The sequence below is a fragment of the Corvus kubaryi genome, unplaced genomic scaffold (assembly GCF_017639235.1).
Source record: "Corvus kubaryi isolate FWS band 111438036 unplaced genomic scaffold, C.kubaryi_AGA036_p1.0 37353, whole genome shotgun sequence".
Lineage (NCBI taxonomy): Eukaryota > Metazoa > Chordata > Aves > Passeriformes > Corvidae > Corvus > Corvus kubaryi.
The window spans coordinates 4,353,473-4,371,349 of record NW_024581115.1 but is presented as its reverse complement, the minus strand read 5'-3'; the positions used below and the strand labels follow the sequence as shown (position 1 = coordinate 4,371,349).

Here is a 17,877-nt window from a genome sequence, read left to right as displayed (position 1 = left end):
CAGCGCCGAGGCGTGGCGGAAGCCGGGGGGCAGCCAGCCAATGGGAGAGCGGCGGGGGCGGGGCCGCGGCGACAGCGGCGGCACGGGGTGAAATTTCTGGAAGGTGCGGCCGGAGCGGGGCCGGGATCGGGATCAGGGTCGGGCCGGGGGTGACGGGCGGTGACGGCCCCCAGCGCCGCCGCCATGAATCACAAGAGCAAGAAGCGGATCCGGGAGGCGAAGCGCAGCGCCCGGCCCGAGCTGAAGGACTCGCTGGACTGGACCCGTCACAACTACTGCGAGACCTTTCCTCTCAGCCCCACCGCCTGCAAGGTGCGTCGGGCGGAGGGTAGCCGGGGGCTGAGGGGAAAGAAGGGCGTGGGGAATGGGAGGGTGGGAATGGGGAATGGAGATGGGGAAATTGGGAATGGAGGGGGGCGCGACCGAGCGAGTCCTGCGGGGAACCGGGGGAGACGTGAGGGGAACGGCGGGAGCTGAGGGAACTGTGGTGGGGACACGACCGGGGGTTGGGGAGCCCTGAGGAGACAGGGATGGATGGGGCCACTGAGGGGATTGGGAATGCCTGAGGTGAAGGGGGAACTGCGGGATGTGTGATGGGAAGCAGGAAGAGGCCCGTTCCCGAGGCTGGGGTTGCCTTAGAGCTGGCAGGAGGGAGAGGTTCGGTGAGGGAGAGGACTTTCTTCCCTCCACGTGGCGAGGCGTGTGGGAAGGTCAGGGCCCGCCGGGATGGAACGGGCACCCGCATAATTCCCAGGAGCGCTTCCCCGTGTCCCGAGGGGGTGAAATGCAGCAGGGGATGTGTCAGCCGAAAGGGCAGGGTAGCCTCTCCGCCCGGGGAGCTGGCTCGGTGGGGAGCAGTGCCAAAGGCTTCGGGCTGCTCGTGTCACTGATGTGTGCAGGGAGCGGGCCAGGAGAAATGGGCCTGCAGCCTCGAGGAGCTTAAAATAACACAGAGGCAGCGCCATACCCTCGTGGCGTGTGGAGCAAAGGATATGTGTGAAGCTCCCCCGCAGGCAAGTGCAGTCCTAGGATGTCAGTCTGTCCTAATATCTGTACTGCTTTCCTCCCTTGGTTTCACAGGATAACGTGGAGAGGGCAGATGCACTCCAGTTAACAGTGGAGGAATTTGTTGAGCGTTACGAGAAGCCTTACAAGCCCGTGGTGTTGCTGAATGCTCAGGTGGGCTGGTCTGCCCAGGAGAAGTGGACGCTGGAGCGGCTCAAACGCAAGTACAGGAACCAGAAGTTCAAATGCGGAGAGGACAATGACGGTTACTCTGTGAAGATGAAGATGAAATATTATATAGAGTACATGGAAACCACACGGGATGACAGCCCCCTCTACATCTTTGACAGCAGCTATGGAGAGCATCCCAAGCGAAGGAAACTCCTGGAGGACTACAAAGTCCCCAAATTCTTCACTGATGATCTCTTTCAGTATGCAGGGGAGAAACGACGGCCACCCTACAGGTAGAGTGACAGCAAGACAAAACTGGGTATTTTCCAGCTCATTGGTTGTTCCTAAATACCTGGGACTGCCTTACATAAAAAAGGGATATTTTTACAGAATCTCTAAAATGAGTGTACATCTGTAATCCTGCAGGAGAGAAGGGCAGGTTTGTGCATCACAATTTCTCTTTCAGCAACGAGTATTGCTACAGATTTATGGTGTGGGTTTTTGTTTTTTCTTTTCGTTTCGTTTTATTAAGCCAGTTTACATCACTTCTTATATTTTTCAAAAATTACATAGTTACTGAGACTTACAAAGATCAGTTTCTTGCTCTGTGTGTGTCCCTTCTGGCGTTCAAATTTTAAGTACCTCAGGAACAGCTCCTGGGTTTTGCACCAGTGGCTTATGTACAGCGTGGAATTTTGTTTAATTATGAGTCAGTCCTTTTAAGGTAAAGATCTTAAGCTAGATTGGGATCTAATGTGGGCACTAGTTCTTAGCTCCTCTTCAGATGGTTTTGAGAGAGAACAGTATTTCACATCTATGTAGTCTTTTCAACTCTTCCCTTATTTTTGCTTCAGATTGGAAGAGGGTGAAATGACGTTTCATTCATAAATTCGAATGCAGCAACCTTGTATTTGGGCTTCTAGATACAAAACCTTTTTTATCTATGTTACTTTGACACTTCATAGCAGTATGAATGAACCCTCCCAAGAAATTAAAGCCTTTACAGTGACATTATAATTGTCAGACAATGCCTGTTGCCCTTTGAGTGACATGAGGCTCTGATGTGGTTTATTTAAATAAAATTGAGCAAGTAATGAGTAATGGTACTTTCCTCTGCACTCTCTCACGTGCCTGTAGTCCAGTTATGCTTTTGCAGGAGTGAAGCAAGAACCTAATTCCATTTGAGGTCACTGAAGGAGGTGTTTTGACAGTGCTTTTTGTAATTCTCTTCTAAGAACATACAACACAAAACCACACCAGGTGTAGTCTCTAGTAGAAACTGAATACACTTAATTAACTAGAGATCATTTACCCAAGTTAGAGGTAAATGAGAGAATCTGGTTGTGACTCATTTATTTTGCTGTCTGTGTCCCCCACACCCTCTCCACCTACAGGCACATGCCGAGCTCTTTGCTTGTGATCTTGGTATCCAACTTCTTCTATTTCGTCCTAGAAAATACGGGGTTTTTTCAGGCTGTTGATGTTTTTTGAGAGCTGAGTGATGCACAAGAGCAGGTAATGCCTCCTGGAATTAGAGGGTTCATCTAGGTACGGAAAGGAGTGTGCAGTACTCTTAGAGCATAATTGAAAATCTGACAGGAAGTGGTGCTAATCTTAGTATGAGGAGGATACGACCTGTACAGGTTGATCTCTGGGCTGAGAGGTGTGTGATAGTGTGTAAACCTTAAAAGAAGAATTGGTGCTGTTTAGGACATTTTTATTGGCATTGTTCCTCTTCAAAATAAAGACAGTAATTTTTGGAAGCCCTTTACTGAAGCAGCTGTTTTAATTTGGGGAAGGGGGCTGGGGTTTACTTTCAGATTGAATTTAGGAGTTGTGAAGTTTTCAGTCGTAAATTTGATGTCTTGGGGCAAACTGTGTTTTGTTCATTGTAAGTTAAATATTTGGAGGAAGATGCTGGTAAATGGCAGTGTTGCTAAATAAGGGTTTTAAAACCTTCTGTGTGTGTGTAGATTGCAGTTATTGTCAGAAAAATTATATTGGACAGTACCAGTGCCAGACAGACTTTTATGTGTATAATTTCTTCTGATTTCTTCATGAAAGCCTTGACTGTTCTACTTGTAGTTTAAGCAGCTTTCTAAGGCTAATATAAATCTAAAGAGTAGATTGGCAATAGAAAGGACAAACACCTGCTTATTTACAGCTCCTTTGTGAAGCAGGAAGAAAGCAGCTTGATAAACAAACTTGCTGTCCTACAATTGATGCTGGCAAATGATCCTTCAAAACCAGCTTGATTTACACCTGCACTGGAAAGGAGAGATGGACAACCTGGTGTATTTTCTGAACCTTTGCATTCCTCTTGCTGGGCGTCACCTGCCTGTCACTACACCATGGAGGGATCATATTGGTGCTTTAGCTTCTGTACTCTCTGCTGCCAATTAAACAATTATTGTCATTTTTTTTCCTCTTGATCCCTGGTATGAAGTCACTTCACACTGCTTTTTCTGGCATGGTTGGTCTTAGTGCTCCGTTTCAGGGAAAATGAGCAGCTGAAGGTGCTGCTGCAGTTAAACACGTACAGTAGATAAAGTTCTCCACTGGGAGAAATAAACCTTGCAAATGGGCAGTGGGAATATAAACCTCAAATCCTGAATGGTCACTGGAGAATAAGCTCCATGTAGTTAAGTGTTGGAATGAAAAGCCTGTTGTGAATGAACAGAAGGCGCAGAGAGAGGCCAGGGTTGCGTAACTTGCTCTGTTCCTTGTGTTGCCTTTTGTTCCTCATTGTTCTGCAGTTCTGGATGTGCTTGAGCAGGAAATTTTAGAAAACCATAGGAGAATCCCCCTGCCTAGGAAGAATCCTAGCACAGGCTGTTGGGACTTAATTACACTCATAAACTTTGAAATCACTATTTTGCTGAAGAACTGTTTGAAACAAAAGAGAGCTATGACATTTAGAAAGTCATCTTCACTTGCTCGTCCCGCAGTCATTCCTGTCCCAGTTCATAGTGGTTCTTAGGTTAAACTCCTGTTGTACCTTTTTGCTGCAGTGTGAACTTAACAAAATCAAGAGTGTAAATGAAGGAACTGTAATTACTTTAATTTCTAACTGAAAGTGCAATGAATTCTCTGTCTAACATGAAGAAAGGGAGCTACCTGCCTGCTCTATGACTGAAGCACTTTTCTTCCCCCTCCTGCAGATGGTTTGTGATGGGCCCACCTCGTTCTGGAACAGGAATTCACATCGATCCCTTGGGAACTAGTGCATGGAATGCCTTAGTCCAGGGACATAAGCGTTGGTGCCTGTTCCCAACCAGCACTCCCAGAGAGCTGATCAAAGTGACACGGGAAGAGGGAGGGAACCAGCAGGACGAGGCCATCACCTGGTTCAATGTCATCTATCCCCGGACGCAGCTTCCCACCTGGCCCCCCGAGTTCAAACCCCTGGAAGTCTTACAGAAGCCAGGAGAGACAGTCTTTGTGCCAGGTATGTGCAAATCTCTCCAGGAAGGAAATCTGGGAGAGAAAAAGCATGTATGTAATATTCCTGTGTAATAGAGATGAAGGGAATATTTCAGCTTTCTTACACGGCCCATCTCTTAGAAAACAAACTCTCCTGAGCTTGTTTTGAGACTATTCAGTTACTTGCTGAACGTCCCAAAGTGTGTATGGCCTGTGGCATAGGATTGTATGTGGTACAGATGGCAGAACAAGTGGAACTTGTGTTACAGCATCACAGGAATGTGATCCTGAGCTAAATTGCAGTAATAGGAAGCTGTCAGGGCATAAAATAATGACATAAAATAATAGAGGTGTTTGAGCCCCTAGTAACTCTTAGACAAAAATGCTCGAGTTTATACACACTGGAGCAAATTCATGACTGAATTTTGCATGTGAATTTTTCTTAGCTGTGGGAAACGAACTACTTAAAGGCACTGACACCTTCCACCCACTTCTCTGTGGTTATGCCTCATCTTGCATTTGAAATCAAAAGCTAAATAAAGCTTTGCTAAAGATGCCTTTCTCTCTGAGTGGCTGCACACTGTGTGCCCATTGTAAGCAGGGGGTGAGGTGAGTTCAGTGCCAGATTCTAACCTCTGAATCTTGCATCATTTATGTGCAGCACAGCCCATAGTTTCTGTCCACATTGCTTGTCTCTAACATCCAGCTGACTTGGTGTGTGAAGGGTGCCTTTTGATTGTCTTGGCACTTATTAGTGACTCCTGAGTGTACCTTCTGTTAAGAGTTTGTAGCTGTCGGGTTCCATTAAACTGTTCCCTCAGTCTTTTATGAGGCTATAAGTGGGTTGTAAGAACGCCACTATTTTTATCCTGTGTGGAGAAACGATTTTGCATCTATTTTTAAATGAAAGGTTAGTCTGTAGTCATAAGAACCTTACCAAATCAGCGTGGAAAGTGCTCTCCAGCTGAACAGAAAGGATCCTCTGTGCAGTCTGGGTTACAATGGCTGTTGCTGTTAAATAAACCGTCAGCAGCCAGCATGGTGCTGTCAAGTCACATCTTCAGTCCTGTGTGTGAGCTGGGTAATTTGGTCAGAGCTTGGAGCAGCATTGTGTAACAAGAACCTGTCAGGCATTGGGGTGGAAGCTGAAATAAGGCTGAGGAAAGATGATGTGTTGGCAAACTCACCTGGGTTTGGGAGATAATATCCAGTTCCACCTGCATTATGGGAGAAGTGTTCTTGGATGTTCTTGAACTTGCTCTCTGCTGTGCAGCCACCAATGGTCACTGGTGTTGTGTTTTAGGTGGCTGGTGGCACGTAGTCCTCAATCTTGACACGACTATTGCCATCACACAAAACTTTGCCAGCTGTACCAACTTCCCAGTGGTGTGGCACAAGACAGTAAGAGGGAGGCCCAAACTGTCACGGAAATGGTACAGGTAAGAGATTTAGTAGCTTTCTTTGCATATTTTTCATTGAAAACAAAACTTAAAAATATTCATTAACATGCAGTGTTACAGTTCAAGGGCTAACCCTGAAATTTCAACTGTATTTAGGATTCTAAAGCAGGAACATCCTGACTTGGCAGCCTTGGCTGATTCAGTTGACCTGCAGGAATCTACTGGTATTGCTTCTGACAGTTCTAGTGATTCTTCCAGTTCATCAAGTTCCAGCTCCTCAGACTCTGATTCAGAGGTAATGCTTTTTACTGCAATAGGTGATCCATATTCTGGAATTACATTGTTTTTCCATACCTGATCATGTGCCTTCATCCTTATATTCATGCCTTATGGAATAAATTAATGGACAGCAGATAAACCAATCTACATGGTGGAAGAGCCCGTGATCTTAGCAGGTTCTGTTTGCTGAAGCCTCTCTTTGCATTGCTAAGTGGCTTCAGTCTGTTTGATCCATGTCTGTATTATACATGAATCTGTCACTCATTTAGCTTGTGGAAAATGGCTGCAAAATGAATGTTCTAAAAATTGGGAGAGGGAACAAAATCCAAAACAGATCAGTTATGACATGGGACTCTTCTCAACACCTAAATCCTTCAGAAGCCAGAGTCTTCTCCTCGAAGATGAGGTCCTTCTAGGGGCCCAAAGGAACACATTCATTGTCTTGCTCCAAATCAGCTTTAGTCAGTGATGAAATCCAAGAACGTTTCTGTTCCTGATTTTTAAATGCTTAATTTAAAATTTCCTTGATGTGTCTAACCTAAAACAGTACGTTCTTTGAGCTCAGGGTTGCTGAGTAGCTCTTGTGGTGAAATGCACAGCACAGGCAGTTCATGAGGTTCCTCTGAATTGTGGTTTCATCTTTCCATCCTTCAGTGTGACTCTGGCTCCGAGACAGAGGGGATGATGCACCGGAGGAAAAAGCGGAGGACATGCGGAATGATGGGGAACGGGGACACAACTTCCCAGGATGACTGCGTGAGCAAAGAACGCAGCTCCTCCAGGTGACCCCATGGCAGCTGTTGGTTTTAAACAAGCACAGGACAATGTGAGGGAAAGCTGGCACCCTTCAGACAGGGGATTCCTCAGCAGCGAGGGATGGAGGGCAAGGGATTCCTTACAGGACATAAAGCAGTTGACTAGTGCTATCTTCTATTTTAATTGTTCCAAGCAGAAAACTAAGATTATTGATGTTTTTTTTTAAATCAGGGGTTTTATTTAATAAACAGTTTTACTACTTTTCCTAGTTGTCTCTTTTAATAGATGAAAGAATTTGATTTTTTCTTTGTTTAATGGGAGAGGTGGGATGTTTTAACTGCTCTTCAGAGAGCACAAATGAATAGTGAACAGTTAAAGATGAAGAATGATCAGGCAGCACTCAGATTTCAGTGGCTTATTCAAACAGAAAACCTTTAAGTAGTTGTGTGGTTTCTCTTACTGCTGCCTGGATTATTTCAATTTGTTCCACTGCTTCATCTGTTAAAGGCAAAATTCATCCTAAATTCCAAAGGTCTGTGTTCACATTTAAAATAAATAAATAAACAAATACATAAATATTGAGCAAATTTCAGTCAGTGCGGAAGGAGGCAACATTAATATGGCAAAATTGAGGATAGACACACTTAGGGTAAAGTTGCTGAGGAAAGCAGTTCTCTGGACTGGCCAGGTTAAAAACAGTGGAGCACTGGGAATCGGGGAGTATACTGCAGGGAAGAACTTAAACATTCTTTCCTAAATAAAGCATTTTTCTCATACAGCAGAGGCTTGCCAAAATTCTTAAGCAAATTCCTCGCAGCTTGGTTAACCAATGCTGCTGGATTGGCTGCCTGCCTGCATTAGAGTGCTGGCCAGTTCCTGAGCTCTTGGATGCTCCAGGTTTGGCGTGGATGCAAGTGCTGTGGTGGCTTAGTGTGTGGCTTGCTGAAGAAGGTGTGCAGCAGTAGTTTACCTGAGGAAGTCCATATTCCAGCATGATGCCTGACTTCCCAGTCTAGGGACTGCCTGAAGACCTGTGTGCTCCTGTAGATTGCTCTCTTGTTTCCAGGAGTTGCTTGTAACTGAATACAATTGAATTACAAGTACAGAGCATCATTAAAGGTTGGGGAGAGCTGTACTGACTGCTTATTTTGCCCTAGAGGTTTTCACAATTTGCTTGTTACAGCATTGTCAAATCCCATTTTGGCAGCCAGTGTGACTTCAGGCAGGGAATGAGCAGCAGGAGAGAACAAACCTTAATGCAGACCCTGGTTTAAAAACAAAAGCTGTAAAAGTGCAGATCACAATGCAGATCTGTTCTTCTGAAAAACCCGTGCATTTTTAAATTATTTGCCATTCAAATTTTGAAATGAATACCCTAAATATTAAAAATTAGCACCTTGCCTAGAACATTTGCTTTCTGGGTTTCAGTGTTCTTCCTCCTGTATGTTGATTGTTTCACTCTGTGAGGGTGGGTGGGCGTTCTCTTCCAGCTGTCTGATGGCTTAGTTGACAGAAACACTTCCAAACATAAAATCCTAACCCTGCTTGTACAATGCTGGAGGAAGAATAAGCCTGAGATTAATCTGCATGCTGGGATCTTGTGCCCTGCTATGAGGGGAATGCTCAAAGGCAGTTGTACCTTTTTTTGACAGGATTAGGGAATCCTGTGGAGGCCGCAGCTACCCCTGAGGGATAACACCACCTGCCCAGAGGCAGCTGCCGATCGAAGCTCCGTTAGCAGCCAGCCAGCTCTGTTCTACCCCCTTCTGCTTCTATTTCTCACACTCCTTAAGTTTTTGTCACTCTTCCTCGATCCAGACATCTTCGTTACGTGCTGTCCAAGGTTGGCTCCTGAATAACCTGTAGGGGAATGCCCCAACTACGTCCTTTGTGCAATGCTTTGTCCCCTCTGCGCCCCGGGTGAGTGCACTAAAACCCAGCTGTGGGTAAGGACATGCCAAGTATTTAAAGGGTCACGGAACTGGCAAGGAAGACAACGGTCAGTTTTTAAAGAACTCTTTCTAAAACCAGCAGGTAAATGTAAAAATCTGCCTTGCTTTGACACTGTCATATGTTTACATGTTGTCCTGTACACTTGAGGAAAGGAACACCAGCCCTTTTGGCCTATCGGAACGTCCGGCGGATCTCACACCAGAATTTCAGGAGGAGCAAGGAAGAAACGAGCTTCTGCAAGAACTGAGCTGTGGAAAATGGGTCCTTGAATCTTACCCTGCTGCAGGAGAACACTGCTGTCGGGGCTGGAGCTTCCAAGTGTGTGTCTCATAGAATCCTGGAATACGGGCACTTGGAAAGAACCCATGAGGATCCTCGAGGCCAATTCCTGGCGCTGCACAGAAACCAAGAACCCCACCCTGTGCCCAAAAGCATTGTCCAAACACTTCTTGAACTCAGACCATTGCCCTGGGGAGCCTGTTCAGTGCTCAGCCACCCTCTGGGTGAAAAACCTTTCTGTGATATCCAACCTAAACCTGCCCTGACTCAGCTCCAGCCATTTCCTTGAGTCCTGTCATTGGATCAGTACCTGCCCCTCTGCTGTCCCTCAGGAGGATGCTGAAAACTCAAATGAGGTCTGACCTCAGTCTCCTTCAGGCTGAACAGACCAAGTGCCCTCAGCCACTCCTCATACAGCTTCCCCTCCAGACCCTTCACCATCCTCATGGCATCCTTTGGATGCTTTCCAATGGCTTAATGTCTGTTATATGTTGTGGTTCCCAAAACTGCCCCCAGCACTCAAGGTGAGGCTACCCTAGTGCAGAGCAGAGCAGGACAATCCCCTCCCTTGCCCAGCGGGCAATGCTGTGCCTGATGCCCCTCAGGACACAGTTGGCCCTCCAAGCTCCAGGGCACTTGTGACTCAGATCCAGCTTGCCACCAACCAGGACCCCAGCTCTCTTTCCACAGCTCTGCTCTCCAGCCTCTTGTTCCCCAGTTTATCCACACAGCCAGGAGTACCCTGTCCCCAGTGCAGAATCCAGTCCTTGCCCTTGTTAAGCCCCACACAGTTGGTGATTGCTCACCTAATTTGTTGAGGCCTCTCTACCCTCAAGGGAGTTGACAGCTCCTCCCAATTTAGTGTTGTCAGCAAACTTCATATTCCTTCCAGTTCCGTGTCCAAGTCGTTAATGAGGATCTTGAAGAGCACAGGGATGAGGATGGAGCCCTGCAGAACCCCACTAGTGACCAGTGCCAGCATGGTGTCACCCCCATCACTGTCACCCTTTGTGTCCAGCCTGTAGGCCAGTTGCTCACCCACCCTGTAACACGGTTAACCAGCTGTGGGCTTGACAGTTTGTCCAGAAGGTCTTTGGGAGAGACAGTATCCAAAGCTTTGCTGAAGTCCAAAAGGTGACATCTACTGGCTTTCCTAGATCAGCAAGGTGGGTCACCCTGTCACAGAAGGAGATCAGATTCAACAAGCAGGACTTTCCCCTCATGAAGCTGTGCTGGCTGGGACTGATGTCTGCATTGTCCTCCAGGTGTTTTTCAGTACTACCCAGAATAATCTCTTCCATGATTTGGCTGGGCACTGAAGTGAGACTGACAGGCCTGTGGTTTCTTGAAAATTGGGACAACATTCACCAGCTTCCAGTCAGCTGGGACCCCTCTGCATTCCCAAGACTGCTCAAAAATCATTGAGAGGTTTTGCAATGACATCAGCAGCATCTTGGGGATTCTCAGATGAATCCCATGAGGCCCCATGAATTTGTAGGAGCAGATCCTGCACAAGTTTGGGGTCGACTGGGAGTTGAACATTCTCACAGTCACAGTCCTCCAGCTCTGGGCACTGAGACCCCCTTGGTCCATCATCTGTGCTGAAGACAGAGGCAAAGGAACGTCAAACGCCTCTGCCATGTCCATGTCCCTGTTTGTGAGGTGACCATCCTCATCCTGGAATGGGCCAGTGTTATTTCTAATTTGCCTTTTGCCATTAATATATTTGAAAAAACTCTTTTTTTATTGTCCCCCATGGTTCTGGCTGGTTTAATCTGCAGTTGAGCTTTGGCCACGTGAATTTTCTCCCTACAGTGGCAGCAGCATTTCTGTGTTCTTCCCATGTCACCTGACCTTGCTTCCACTGGGTGAACACCTTCCTTTTTCATCATGTTTCCAAGAGAAGATCCCTGTTCAGCCAAGGAAGGGAAGGTGGTGTGAATGCCCCAAGCACTGAAGCAACTTCAGCAGAGGTGACCACCAACCTAAAGCATCTTTCCTGGTCTTAATCTGCGTGCTCCATGCACACACCTGAAGTGCAACACCTGAACCAGCAGCAGTGGATCTACTTCACTGTGTCTGTCACAGTGACAGGTAACAAAGCTGCACTAGCATCTTGTGATGGGAAGCTCGACGGAGCAGGGGAATCCTGGAGTTTCTTGCATGGAAAAACTGGGGGGGGAAGTCAGCATTTGCCAGCAATTCCAGTCCTTCAGGTGCAGGTGTGATGTTTAGCACAAGGCAACTGCTGACAAAGTCTGACTCTGGCACGATCACATTTGCTGGGCTTGAAACACCAAACAGTTCCGAGGCCATGGGCTTGCTCAGGTTGGTGCAGTTCACATCCCTAAACGGCTTTTCTTTGAGATTGTGGGTTCAGATGTTGCTGAAAGTTGCAGTGCCAATTTTAAAGGACTGAGGGGGGGACATATTGTTGTTTTATGCTTTTTAAAAATGCAATGTGTTGCTTAAGTCTGTGTAGATGCATTTGTGTTATGCCAGGTAAAGCTCTTGTCCCCAAGGGATCTGTTGGAGCTGCTGGCCTGTTTTATTAGCAGGAGCTTGTGCTAGTGGTGTCAGTGGTGTCTCTGTGTGGCTGAAGGTGCTGCCAGGAAATCTGAACTTCCCATGGGCTGCTTCCATGGTTGCTCTTCTGAGCCCTAGGAGGTGGATACAGAACTCACTTCAGCCGTTCTCTGGGAGAGGAGACTTGACAGCAGAATTGCTGTGCATGTAGTAAACGCACAGCAATGCCCAGGCACTGCTGAAACAGCAAATTAAAAAGAGGTTGAAGCCTCAACTGTGACTTTCTTATACGTGTTGGGTTTGGTGGAACCTGGAGCGTTGCTTTTCTGGATTCTCTGATCCATTTTTAACCTTGTCTCTTCCCTATTTAAACACTCCTAGGCCATATCCTTTTGTACAAAGGAATCCTAAATATGTTTGTCAGGATCTCTGTTTTTGACTTTTCTGTGCCAGTCAGTTTGTGTAGGAGCAGTGTGGTGGTGGGGAAACGGAGAGGGAAGGTTTACTGATACATTCTTTAGCTGTCCAGACTTCTGAATTTCCTGTGATAGATAGCCAAGCATAAGCAAGCACACTTGCTCTGTAGCCACTGCAAATTCTTCCACAAGATTACTTAAAAAAAGCCTCTAACTTCTCCAGCTCCTGGCATTTCTGGCCGAGGCTGAACAGCCTGGGAGCCTGCACAGTCTGTGTGTGTGTCCTCTCAGAGCAGGCTGCAGCTGCTGCCTTTTGGAAGAATGGAGAGGCAAAGGCTCACAAGACTCAGCTCTGTCAGGGTGAGGGGAGTCCGTGGACAGCTGTCCCTGCCCTCTCTGGTGGCTGGGCAGCACCTCAGTGAGATGCAGCTGCATTTGGCACAGTCTTAAAATCTAATGTGAAAGCCTGATTGCTGTGCTGGGAAAGCCACACCTCTGCCTCTAGAAGCACAGTGGGAAGATTCAGTGTGCAGAGCATTCTTCCATGCCTGTGAACTCTTCCATGGTGTGAAATAAAGCAATTCCAGGTGAAGCCTGTGTTGGTGTGACACCCCTCACAGAAAAGCAGCTTGTTTACAATGGACTGCAGACAGCATGATAGCAGCAACCTTCTCCTGACTGCTCCACAGGGCACTTCCTGCTGTGAAACAGTGTCTGTTCAGGCTGCCTGGGAACCAGGACTCTGGGATCTCCAGTTCTTCCACGTAGGGCTTTTGCCTCAGCCACTTTGGTGAGTCTTTGTTTGAGCAGTGAGGAAAATCCCTACCTCGCAGGGCTGTTGTGAGGCTGAACTCTAACTGCTGTGTAAGATGCTTTGAAGCCATCCACCCACAAAAAGTGTTCCATTCATCCTGAGCAACCTGAGACTTCCGAGCCTGGTGGGAGCTTTTTGTAGCAGAAAACATTGGAGATGTTGTCCAACTCTCTTGGCCACGTGGTGTTCTGTGGTGGCCCTTCCAGAACTGCTGTGTGGTACATAAATTGTAGCAGAACAAGACTTTCTGTTTTCACCAGGGTTGAACCGTTGCTGTTCCATGGCCTGCTCTAAACAGGAGGTCCTGCTAGAGCAGGATCTGTTTCTAAAAAGGTCTAGATGCAATTCTCTCATCAGGGAGTCAGCTTCACTGGTGTTACAGGAATGGGGGGAGCTGGTGCTTCCCAGGCCCTCATTCCAGGCTGGGTGAGTGAGGAACAGTTAAAAACTGTGCTCCCTTTGTGCCTAGCTCCGTGCTTGTGGGAAGCTGGCTGGGGAGAGTGGGCTCTGTGCTCTCATTTTTCCAGGCTTGTGCTTCATGTCTCTTGTTCCAGCCCCACTGCTTTTGTACTCTGGAGGCCCTGGGTGCAGCAGGTCCAGCACCCCGTGAGCCCCTCATTTCCTTGAGCCCCAGAGCAGCAGCACAGCTTTGCCTCAGCCCCCTGGGGCTTTGGGGGCTGCCCTGTTCCCCAGGGATGGGCAGAGAGCCTCGGGCTGGGTGTCACTGTCACAATCCTGCCTGCTCTGGGAAAGGTGATGGGATTTGGGAGCTCTGGCTGTGCTTTAGAGCCTGGTAATGGACACAGGCTGTGAGAGTTCAGGAGGAAATGACCCAGCACTCTGTCAGAACCGCAGATGTGGACAAGAGGCACCAGTCCTAGCACCTGTTCCCCGCACAAGTGGTGTGGGAGCAGGTGACACCGAGGAGCCTCTGGCAGACCTTCCCTTCCCAGCTCGTGTGCGCTGGCTCCAATTTGTCTCCTCAGTTACATCAAACCTCTCCAAATGCTCCAAGGAAAGACCACAACCTCTTTCATGGTTAACCTCTGCTCTCCTCCCTGAGTCCCCAGCCATGGTGGGCTGGGAAATGAGACTGTTGGCTGAATCCAATCTGAAATGCCTGTGTGGGCACATTGTAACGGGAGCTTTTTGGCATCCTCCTTGCAAAGGCGGGGAAGGAAAATGCTACCCGTTCATGTGACAGTCCCACTGTCAGCTCCAAGCCCTGCCACTGCCCTTAGCTGCTTTTATCACCCATCCAGCAGAGCTGGGATACTTGTCTTGTTCGGATGATTGTGGTTTTGCTTTTTATTTTAAATAAAATCAATTATTTTGCATTATCCTGTCACTTTCTTTCATACTGTGATCTGAAAAAACCTTACAGGTGTGCACTTCTGTTTCCCAAAGTGCTAAATGTGTCAGGTGACAACTCTGGGGGTGCTTGGGGGTTTGCACATCTGAAGCTGCTGGGGTTGCACTGACTTTGGGAGGTGAGTTTTGTTGGTAGGTTTGTTACCAGACTGCCCCGCCTGCTCTTTGTCCCCGCCCTGGCCTCCCCAGTCTGTGTCACAAGAGGTTTCTGTGTTGTGTTTCTGGTGCCACCTCACCCCAGTGAGAGGGGGTTTCATCTTCCAGGTGTCGTGTGCTGCTTTGGGAGGGCCACCATGGTGATCAGAGGGATGGAGCACTTCTCCCATGAGGAAAGGCTGAGAGCAATGGGATTGTTCAGTCTCGAGAAGAGAAGCTTCCAGGATGATCTAATTGTAGCCTTCTGCTACCTGCAGAACCTACAAGAAAGATGGAGAAAGACAAGGGCCTGGATGACAGAACAAGGGAGAATGGCTTCAAACTGACAGGAAGTAGGTTTAGCTTGGATATTAGGATGAAATTCTTCTCTGTGAGGGTGGGGAGGCCCTGGCATGGGTTGCCCAGAGAAACTGTGGCTGCCCCATTCCTGGCAGTGTCCAAGGCCAGGTTGCACAGGGCTTGGAGCAACCTGGGACAGTGGAAGGCGTCCCTGCCCATGGCAGGGGTGGAACAAGATGAGCTTTAAGATCCCATCCTATGCAACCCATTCTGTGATTCCATGATTCTAAATAGGCCCCACAGTGCAGAGGGGCTCTGTAGAAGGGCTGCAGTCCAAGCAGAGGGGTTTGGGGCAGAGCTGCCTCAAGGAGCTTGGCTGTGAGCAAGGACTGGGAAAGTGGAAAAACATATATTTTGTCAGTGAGCTTTGTTGAAACCTGTAACTGTAGGTAAATAAGCTGGAACAGAGTGTGGGACAGCAGCCCCGAGGCTTTTGAAATATTTATAGCAATATATTGTAAAATGAAACACCTCAAAGAGTAAATGGCTTTGTGGCAGCAGACAGGCAGCTCACTCATTTCCACATAAACCTCTGTCCTCCCCTTCCCAGACACTGCTGGAAACATCCTTCTTATTTAGTGTCACCTATAAAGCATTTTCTTTTTCTCCTTTCCAGTTGCCCTTCAGCAGCTCTCCCCATGCCCAGCTCACCTCCCCTGCTCCTTGCACAATTAACAAATGAGCCCCTCCTCTCCTTGTGGATGATCCGGGTGTGTCCGTGCTTGGCATTTAACAAGCCCCAATTCCAGAAAATGCTGTGAGCTAATGGTGGCTGAAAACTGTGTACAGCCACTGTAGAAATGCTTTTATAACTGATCTCTCTTGCTTTTCAGCCTGGACAGGCAATTTGGGGTGCTTCAAGATAACCTCACTGTTCTTCCTCATTTGTAGGTACTGCTGGTACCTCCTGCAGTCCCTCTGTGGCCTTTGTAATCAGGACTTGATTTATTTTTGTTCCTCTTGATTTATCTACACATCTTTCTCTTCATGACACTTGCAAAGGAGGACGACATGATATTTAATTACTGCTGGGGAGCCCACAGGTTGGATGGCCTGCGCTGCACCTTTGCCAGTGTTCCTGCTCCTTTCCTCCAGTCTGCTGCAAAAGCAAATTAACCCCTGCTTTTTCTTTTGTGGCAGTTGGAAAACAAGTCATGGAGCAGGGCTGTGTCCCTCCTGCAGTGCCAGGCATGGCACGGAGCAGCTGCATGTTTAAGACTGGTTTGGGGTTGAATGAACAGGCTTGCAGCACATTTTTTCCTTCAAGGTGCATAAAGACTCCTCTGTGGGGCTGCACCTCCTCTGGTTCTGGAGAAGTGTGGATCGAGGCAGGTAGAGCTGGTTGGGAATGTGTTCAGAGGGAAATAATCATTGCCTGTCCCTTCTGGTCACACACACCTGTGTGTGATGCTGGTGACCATGTGTGTCCTGTCCTTCAGCAGAGGGGCCTGGAACTGGGGGCTGCCACCGGAACAAATCCATGCAGCCTGCCCAGAGCAGGAGGAGGGGCAGGGCAGCTGGAGCAGCAGCAGCCATGTGCTGCTGTGTCCCAGCTGTGCTGACAGGGAAAGGCGGACCGGGGCTGCAGGAGAATTCTGGAATTGCTTTTCTGCTGCAGCACTGCCTTGTTTAGACCCAAGGCTGTGTCATTTCTCAGCTGTTCCACTGCAGCTGGGGCTGGAATGGCTGCCAGCACCCAGGAGCTTTTGGAATATCAGCTTGTATCAGTGTACTGTCAAGGGCAAGGCCAGTTGTACCAGTTTAAGACTTTGAAGACCTTCAACAATCACTGAGAGCCTGCCCTGGCTCAGGGATTAGATTGTAAAATGAACTGAGATGTTGGAAGAGCTGTATGGGCAAGAGCAGAGGTCTCGCAAGCAGAGGGGGTAGTGACAGGAGCTTAGGGAGAAGGTCTAGAAACAAACACTCCCGGGAGAGCTCTTGGGCTGGACCATTCCTTTCGCTGGAAGCAAGGTACAGCCATCTCCACCCCTGGGCTGAGCTCTGCCACTCATGGATTGAACCCAAAGCTCCCCGAGCCAGCGCACAGCCAGGTGTGAGAAGGCAAATGAGAAGCCAGCCAGGTAGGGGAGTGACCTCCAAGCCTGAAGAACAGCGAGTACAGGGGCATTTCTTGGGATAGCTTCTCATTTCTGGCATCAAGATGGAGAGGGCTGTGTTCTTGGCAAGGAAAAAGTGATATCCGTGACTGGGAGCGTGACTGGGGCTTGCAGCAATAATCTGAGTTTGGACCAGTTATAAGACTGGTCTGTGCTCAAACTTTATGTGAGGGAAAATGGGTTCTGGGAGGATCTGGGAACATAAAATCCTGTCTTTTGCCCTTGGAAAGCAGCATGTATCTGCTCACCTCACTGCACAGTCTTGTGGAGCCACGCTTGGGTTATGGCTGGGATGCAGAGGCCGGTGTTGGAGCTCAGTGACCCTCCTTGCTTTGGGTGGGAGGGAAGCAGAGGACCTCGGAACAGCACCTGCCTGTAGCCAGAGACTGAACATGCGGTGTGTTAGACCAGATCTTTTTTGTGCCTCCAGAAGGCTCTCCCGACTGTCCCACACCCCGTTCCTGCATCCTGGGAGCGCTGCCACCCGCAGTGGCGCGGGCAGCAGGAGCCAGCCCGGCTCTGTCCCTCCCGCAGGAAGATTTGCAGCGCAGCATTTTCCGTGCCGGGGCTGCTTCCCGGAGCAGTTGTCACCGCGGCTCTCCTGAATCCCCCTTTGTTGGCAAAGCTCTTCAGCTGCTGCCGCCCTTGGCTCCCCCGCTGCGGCCCGGAGCTGGCGGCCGTGTGAAAGCGGCTTCTGTGCGGGGCCGGGGCTCTGGGCACCGTCCCCAGACAGCCCCTGACCGCCCGAGGCTCCTGGGGACCGTCCCCTGCCCGCCCGGGGCTCTCGGAGAGCGGTTCCCTGCCATCCTCAGCCGCCCGGATGGGGCTCTGGGGACCGTCCTCAGCCATCCCCTGCCCGCCCGGGGCTC

At 48.7% G+C, this 17,877-nt stretch overlaps 1 protein-coding gene across 1 annotated transcript; it reads left to right on the top strand.

Moving 5' to 3' along the window:
• The first annotated feature begins 57 nt into the window (after positions 1–57).
• JMJD6 (jumonji domain containing 6, arginine demethylase and lysine hydroxylase) lies at positions 58–9,476 on the top strand. Its single transcript, XM_042032642.1, has 7 exons — positions 58–312; positions 1,081–1,469; positions 4,338–4,624; positions 5,903–6,038; positions 6,156–6,294; positions 6,933–7,060; positions 8,687–9,476. Exons 1-7 carry the CDS (start codon positions 184–186, stop codon positions 8,721–8,723), a joined length of 1,245 nt encoding a protein of 414 aa, XP_041888576.1. The 5' UTR covers positions 58–183; the 3' UTR covers positions 8,724–9,476.
• Positions 9,477–17,877: the final 8,401 nt, after the last annotated feature.

Excerpts from the sequence above, each read along its gene's own strand:
- JMJD6 (XM_042032642.1), top strand. The coding sequence starts at position 184 with ATGAATCACAAGAGCAAGAAGCGGATCCGGGAGGCGAAGCGCAGCGCC. Across the intron at positions 313-1,080 it reads TCAGCCCCACCGCCTGCAAG|GATAACGTGGAGAGGGCAGA; the intron begins GTGCGTCGGGCG and ends TTGGTTTCACAG. Across the intron at positions 7,061-8,686 it reads AAAGAACGCAGCTCCTCCAG|GATTAGGGAATCCTGTGGAG; the intron begins GTGACCCCATGG and ends TTTTTTTGACAG.